A 7069-nucleotide genomic window follows, 5' to 3' on the forward strand; every position below is an offset into this window, starting at 1 on the left:
CCACCTTGAGGACTCCAGATGCCACACATTGCGGTGTGGTCCACCTCATTAGGCAGAATTCTGCTGCCTGCACAGAACTGATTGAGCCAGCAGCAGTTGAGGCAGGTCAAGTGGCCAAAGGGCAAGAAGAATGGCAGGGCAGGGAGACTCTGAGGAAAGGCCCCCATGGCCCAACGCAGTAATAACTAAGACACACCAGGTCTCAGACTTCGAGTAGCTCACATTCTGGTGGGACAGGTGATGTCCAGGAAATGACATCACCATCCACCTGGTTACTAAGGCTACAGACCTAGGAGATGTTCTTCCAATGTTTCTTTCCTCCACATCCCAAATCCTGCCATCTCTGTTTTCAAAATGTAATCCTATTCCTACCACTATCTTCCTTGTTTAAGCCATCTTTGTTTGTACTCCTTGATAAACTCCAACCTCGTGCTTGTTTCTAGGAGTCAGAATAACCTTTAAAAATGGCAAATCAGGGGACTCCCTGGTGGTCCAGTGGTTAGGACTCTGTCCTTTCACTACATAGGGCCAGGTTCAATCCCTGGTCAGGGAACTAAGATCCCACAATCCACGTGGTGTGGCCAAAAAAAGAAAAACAGAAAAAGAAAAAAAAAAAAGGCAAACCATATTATGTTACTGCACGGATCCAAGTCTTCCAATATCTTCCCACTGCAGTCAGAATAAAATGAAATATTCTTAAAGTAGCTTAAGAGGCCCTGCATGAGCTGGCCTCTGCCTACTTTTCTGACCTAGTTTTTCCAACACTCTTCCTTGGTCACTTCTTTCTAGCCTCTTTTGTTTCCCAAATATGCTGAGCTTGTCCTCGCCTTAGAACCTTTACATTTGCTCTCATATTCGTCCTTCTGGTCTCCCTTTTCCTTGACCTCTCTCTTCTTGAAGTTCTTTGTTCAAATGCTACCTTTGCAGAGAGACCTTTCCTATCCATGCAAACCTGTATTTGTCAGTCTGTATCCCCTTAAAAAATTTTTTTTACCTAAATTATAATGTATGGTTTATTTTTTTTTAATTTATTTTATTGAAGTATTTGCTTTACAATGTTGTGTTAGTTTCTGGTGTACAGGAAAGTGATTCAGTTACATATACACACATATATAATATATATGATGTATATATATTGTTAATATTCTTTTCTATTATGGTTTATTACAGGCTACTGAATATAGTTCCCTGTGCTACACAGTAGGACCCTGTTGGTTATCCATTCTGCATATAATAGTTTGCACCTGCTCATCCCAAACTCCCAATCCATCCCTCCTCCATACCCCCTCCCCCTTGGCAACCACAAGTCTGTTCTCTATGTCTGTGAGTCTGTTTCTGTTTTGTAGATAAGTTCTTTTGTGTAATACTTTAGATTCCACCTACAAGTGGTATCATATGATATTTGTCCTTCTCTTTCTGACTTACTTCACTTAGTATGATAATCTCTAGGTCCATCCATGTTGCTGCAAATGGCATTATTTCATTTCTCTTTTATGGCTGAGTAGTATTCCATGGCATATATCCAGATAAAACTTCATTCGAAAAGATATATGCACCCTATGACCCTATGTTCATAGCAGCACTATTCACAATAGCCAAGACATGGAAATAACCTAAGTGTCCATCGACAGAGGAATGGATAAAGAAGATGTGGTACATATATACAATGGTTTATTTGTTAATTGTCTCTCCCACAAGAATGTGAGCTCCAAGGGGTCTGGGACCTCATGTCTTAGTTATTACTATGTCTCCAGTGCTAGAATTAGGCTGACACCTAGCTGGAGCTAAGCAGATTGTTGAATAAATAAACACCTTCAGACTCTTAACAATGGTGGGCTTGCATCAAGAATGATGAGTTCCTAGCTCAGCAAATTTCTTCCAATTCCATGGAGGTCCAGTCCGGCTCTAAAAACATCTTTCAGGGATGTTGAAAACCTGTTGATCTTATTGTGCCCCCTAATAACCCCCTGGGTTTAGGAACCTGGGATCTCATCCAGTCTGTAAATCTCTTCTACTAAGGCAACCTCCCAATGCTGAATCAGGGCAAGTGCATCCACATGAGGCTGGGGAGATGACAGTCTCAGAAACCTTTAAAAGGAGGAGGGGGGCTACAGGCAGAGGGAGGTACAGGAGCAGCGTAGGAAGCCCCGTATCGCTAGGACAGGGTCTGAAAACGTGTATCAGATCTAGTAGTAGGGTGTTCTCAGGGCTGCAGCAGCCTCCGGCAGCAGTAGCAAAGAAAACAAGGGACTTGACAGCATTGCAATGCAGAGCTTCGTGGGTTTTTGTTTTCTTTCTTTCCAATAAAGCAGTAGGGTGGAAAGGAAAGGAACCGCGGAGTCAGTGGGATACAGGAATATGTGTTTGGAAGGTGGGGAAAGGGCAGCGCTTAATATGGGAAGGCGGAGTTTAAGAGAACTCTTTGTTTGTAAAAGAAAAGCTGGGCTATGGCTCCGGAGGAGTGGAGGGAACAAATACCTATTTTTTCTGAAAGGAATGCTGGAGTCGGTATCTGGAGGAGGGACTTAACTAGTTCGGTACCCAGGATTGCTGCACTGCCTGGGTGCAGGGCGCGCCGAGGCCCCTGCTTCTCACTAGCCACAACAGAGTGGGGAGGATGCAATCTTTCGGTTTGATTAAAGACGTGGGTGGTGTCGGCGGGAGGCTTCGCGGTCGCGGTGGTGCTAAGGGGTGGTCCCAAGGCAGCCGGGGAGCCAATGGGCGGCGACTCTGGGCTCCTGCAGCCTCCTTGGAGACTCGGCCGCAGTTGAAGTACCGGAGCTGCTGGCTGCCTTCTCTCGCGCTGCAGGCGCCAAGGCGCAGCGCCTCTAGGGGCGCAGCCGGAGCCGCACTCCGAGGGCACCGCGCACGCCCCCGGCTCCTGCTGCCCTGCGCCTCTGTGCGGACCCTGTCCCCGAGAAGCTGCCAGCCTTGCAAGGGGCCTTGGGAAGGCCCTAGGCCGGAAAAAGAGGCTTCGGGAAGAGGGACGTGGGTGGGAGGTGGGCAGGCGACTTGCTTCTCAGATTCGTTCCAATTAGCACCAAGTTGGCAGACAAGCGCATAAACCCACGAAGCCTTTGGTTTCCCACAAGTCACATTCTCGGTATTTCAAAATAGTCTGATCGCAAGGAAACTTCAACTCCCGTCGTAGGTCAAAGAGGGACACACTCTCAGCACCACTGCCTCGCAGTAGCGCGACGGAGGACAGACCCGGGTGATCCTCAACTGCAGAGCCCAACCCGAAGTCCGCATCTCTCCGAGGCCGGCGGGGACAAGCTGGGTCTGCCCTGCAGAGCCCCCTGCGGGAGCGGCCGGACAGCGCGCAGAGAAGCGGATTATTGTGGGACTGCACAAACGGCAGCCCATCAGAGTAGTTGTGCCAGGAACACCACCGCCTGCATTGCGTCGGACCTGACCATTTCCGATGTGAAATTCCCGGAAAGGTCGCGGCAGAGGACCGTGCGTGTGCGGGGCTGTGGACCACAGGGAAGGAGAACTGGCGGTCGGCTTTTCTGGCAGGAGAAGGAAAAAGCCGTGTTGGCAAGGGTGGGAACTGAATGACAGGCCCCCCCTGCCAAGCCACCCCCTCCTATTTTCCATCTACCTCCTCGCTCCCGCCCTCCCCCGCCCTCCCCAACCCACGCCCGGGTGGGCCAATCGCTGCTCCGCATTCCGGGCGCTTTCTCAGGTTTCTGCTGATCTTGCAGCGCCCAGAAATGGACCGAGCGGACCCGAGCCGCACGCACCCTGCCCCACTCGGAGCTCCGAACGGCTCCCGGCGCGCCGCGTAGCCTCACCGAGGTCCGCGCGGGGTGCGGGAAGCCGAGGGGACCTGCGAGGCACGGAGATCCAGGCCCTTGCTCGCTCTCCTCCTTCGGGATCGAATCAAGGGCTCCCACGGTGTTGGGAGGGGGCGAGAGCGCTCCGCATCGTCATTCGCTTCAGAGCTCGGGAGAGGGTGGCATTTCGCTTTTCCGCCCCGCAGCCTCCGGAATTGCCCGCACCCGAGAGCGAGAGCGGCGTCTCCAGGTTGCCGGCCACGGGCGAGAATGGGGGTCGGGAACGGACATTTCCGCCGTCGCTGCCCAGTTAGGCGAGTGGCCAACTGAAGGAAAGCAGGACGAGGTGCGAGGGCGGCGCGGTGGCCCCGGCGCCCCTCGGATGCTGTGGCGGCCGCGGCTCGCGCCCGGGTACCGCAAAGGCGACCTGCCGCATTCCCGCTCGGGCTCTCCGCCGACTCAGCACCGCCCCTGCGCCAAGCCGGCTGGCCAGGTAGGGGGTTCCCCGGTCCGGGGCTTCAGAAGTGGGGCTTGGGGCGGCGGGTGAGGGGAGCCGGGGGCGCGGGGATGCTGCCTGGACCTGGAGCTCCGCCAGCGTCTCTGGGCGCTTTTCCGATCTCTAGTTTAACGAAGTTGTAAACAGATCGGCTGTTGGGCATTGGGGAAAGTGGGATGGAGGAGCCCCAAACTTGGATTTCGGGTGTCTGCGTGTGTCTGTCTGCGTGTCTGTGATATAACCCTAGCAAAAGTCTCGTGCTTTCTCAAAAAGCTAGAGGTCTGTGCTCTTCCGTGTCTGTGGGTCCGTCCCATATGAACGCTTCTGATCTTCTGCCCCCGTATCACTTTCTATTTCTCTGCAGCGTCCATCGATTGCCCCGGTGGGAGCTTAGAAGGCGGCAGGCGAAGAGGGCTAGCAGGGGGGAGAGCCGAGGAGAAGCAGAGGGGGTGGCAGGCGAGGGCATCTGCCGAGCTGGCTCTGCCCCGGGTCCTAGGAGGGCTCGCGGAGGGGAAGGGAGGCCAGGGCGGCCCCCAAGCGGTGGCCCGGGCCGCTAGAACGGCGCTGCGTTAAGGCACCTCGGAGCAGGAAGAAACACCAACCCTCCTCCCATCGCCACCCCCAGTCCCCCCACCCCCACCCCAGTCCCCACCCCGCCCCGGAGAAAAGCTGCACCCGGGGCGGCAGGCGAGGGGGACTCCAAACTGAGAAACAGGCGGGGGGGTGGAGACGGTCTCCAAGTGGCAGATCCCTCCACCTGCTGGCTCGGAAGCCCCGCCCCCTGAGCTCGGGGGAGCCGCGCACGCAGGTGGGGGGGGCGCGCGGGTCCCCCCCCACCCCGCCTCCCTCGCCCCTCCCCGCCCCGGGCCCGCCCCGGGTCTCCCGCCGCCGCCGCCGCCGCCCCCTGCCTCCACCATGACGGTGATGTCGGGAGAGAACGTGGACGAGGCTTCGGCCGCCCCGGGCCACCCCCAGGACGGCAGCTACCCGCGGCCGGCCGAGCACGACGACCACGAGTGCTGCGAGCGCGTGGTCATCAACATCTCCGGGCTGCGCTTCGAGACGCAGCTCAAGACGCTGGCGCAGTTCCCCAACACGCTGCTGGGCAACCCTAAGAAACGCATGCGCTACTTCGACCCGCTGAGGAACGAGTACTTCTTCGACCGCAACCGGCCCAGCTTCGACGCCATCCTCTACTACTACCAGTCGGGGGGCCGGCTGCGGAGGCCGGTCAACGTGCCGCTGGACATGTTCTCCGAAGAGATCAAGTTTTACGAGCTGGGCGAGGAGGCCATGGAGAAGTTCCGGGAGGACGAGGGCTTCATCAAGGAAGAGGAGCGCCCCCTGCCCGACAAGGAGTACCAGCGCCAGGTGTGGCTGCTGTTCGAGTACCCCGAGAGCTCGGGGCCCGCCCGGGTCATCGCCATCGTCTCCGTCATGGTCATCCTCATCTCCATCGTCATCTTTTGTCTGGAGACGCTGCCCGAGTTGAAGGATGACAAGGACTTCACGGGCACCGTCCACCGCCTCGACAACACCACGGTGGTCTACAGCGTCAACATCTTCACGGACCCCTTCTTCATCGTGGAAACCCTGTGCATCATCTGGTTCTCCTTCGAGCTGGTGGTGCGCTTCTTCGCCTGCCCCAGCAAGACGGACTTCTTCAAAAACATCATGAATTTCATCGACATCGTGGCCATCATCCCCTACTTCATCACCCTGGGCACCGAGATAGCTGAGCAGGAGGGGAACCAGAAGGGCGAGCAGGCCACGTCGCTGGCCATCCTCAGGGTCATCCGGTTGGTAAGGGTTTTTAGAATCTTCAAACTCTCCCGCCACTCTAAGGGCCTCCAGATCCTGGGCCAGACCCTCAAAGCCAGTATGAGAGAGCTAGGGCTGCTTATCTTTTTCCTTTTCATCGGGGTCATACTGTTTTCTAGCGCAGTGTACTTTGCCGAGGCGGAAGAAGCTGAGTCGCACTTTTCCAGTATCCCCGACGCTTTCTGGTGGGCGGTGGTGTCCATGACCACCGTGGGATACGGTGACATGTACCCTGTGACAATTGGAGGCAAGATCGTGGGCTCCTTGTGTGCCATCGCCGGTGTGCTGACAATTGCCCTGCCCGTACCTGTCATTGTGTCCAATTTCAACTATTTCTACCACCGAGAAACCGAGGGGGAAGAGCAGGCTCAGTTGCTCCACGTCAGCGCCCCTAATTTAGCCTCTGACAGTGACCTCAGTCGGCGCAGCTCCTCCACCATCAGCAAATCTGAGTACATGGAGATCGAAGAGGATATGAATAATAGCATAGCCCACTTTAGACAGGCCAATGTCAGAACTGGTAATTGCACCGCAGCTGACCAAAACTGCGTTAATAAGAGCAAGCTACTGACTGATGTTTAAAAAGCCAAAAGCAAAGAAATTAAAAAGCCCCCACTTAGCAGCTTGAAAGACTTAAAACACCAAACCAAACCAAACCCCCAGTGACGCAGGTCACTCGCTGTAGATACTTCACTAAATAGTCTTTGAAAGCTCTCTCGAACTGTCAGTGCAGTGTTGCATTGCCAGTGTTGGGGGGTGGCAAACCCGAAGCCTTCAGGAGCCATGAAAAGAGAAACTATTTGCATTGTATTAAAAAATGGGAAAAGAGAGTGTATTTTCTAAACCTGGTTTAAAATCACTCAGTCCGTGAACTTGTCTAGGTAAAATAAGGTTCACATGCTTCCCCGTTTTTAATCCGTGGTGGCTTCTTTAAAATTTTTTTTTTTCCTTTAGCTAAGAATCAGATGATCGC

The 7069-nt window shown here is 54.6% G+C and overlaps 1 protein-coding gene across 1 annotated transcript; it reads left to right on the forward strand.

Annotated features, from left to right (window-relative positions):
* Positions 1-5190: 5190 nt before the first annotated feature.
* On the forward strand, positions 5191-6678 carry KCNA1 (potassium voltage-gated channel subfamily A member 1; the record flags this gene model as incomplete). Its single annotated transcript, XM_082667090.1, has 1 exon — positions 5191-6678. One exon carries the CDS (start codon positions 5191-5193, stop codon positions 6676-6678), a length of 1488 nt encoding a protein of 495 aa, XP_082523216.1.
* Between the last annotated feature and the right edge of the window lie 391 nt (positions 6679-7069).

This window comes from Grampus griseus (genome assembly GCF_964374135.1).
Source record: "Grampus griseus genome assembly, chromosome: 11".
Classification (NCBI taxonomy): domain Eukaryota; kingdom Metazoa; phylum Chordata; class Mammalia; order Artiodactyla; family Delphinidae; genus Grampus; species Grampus griseus.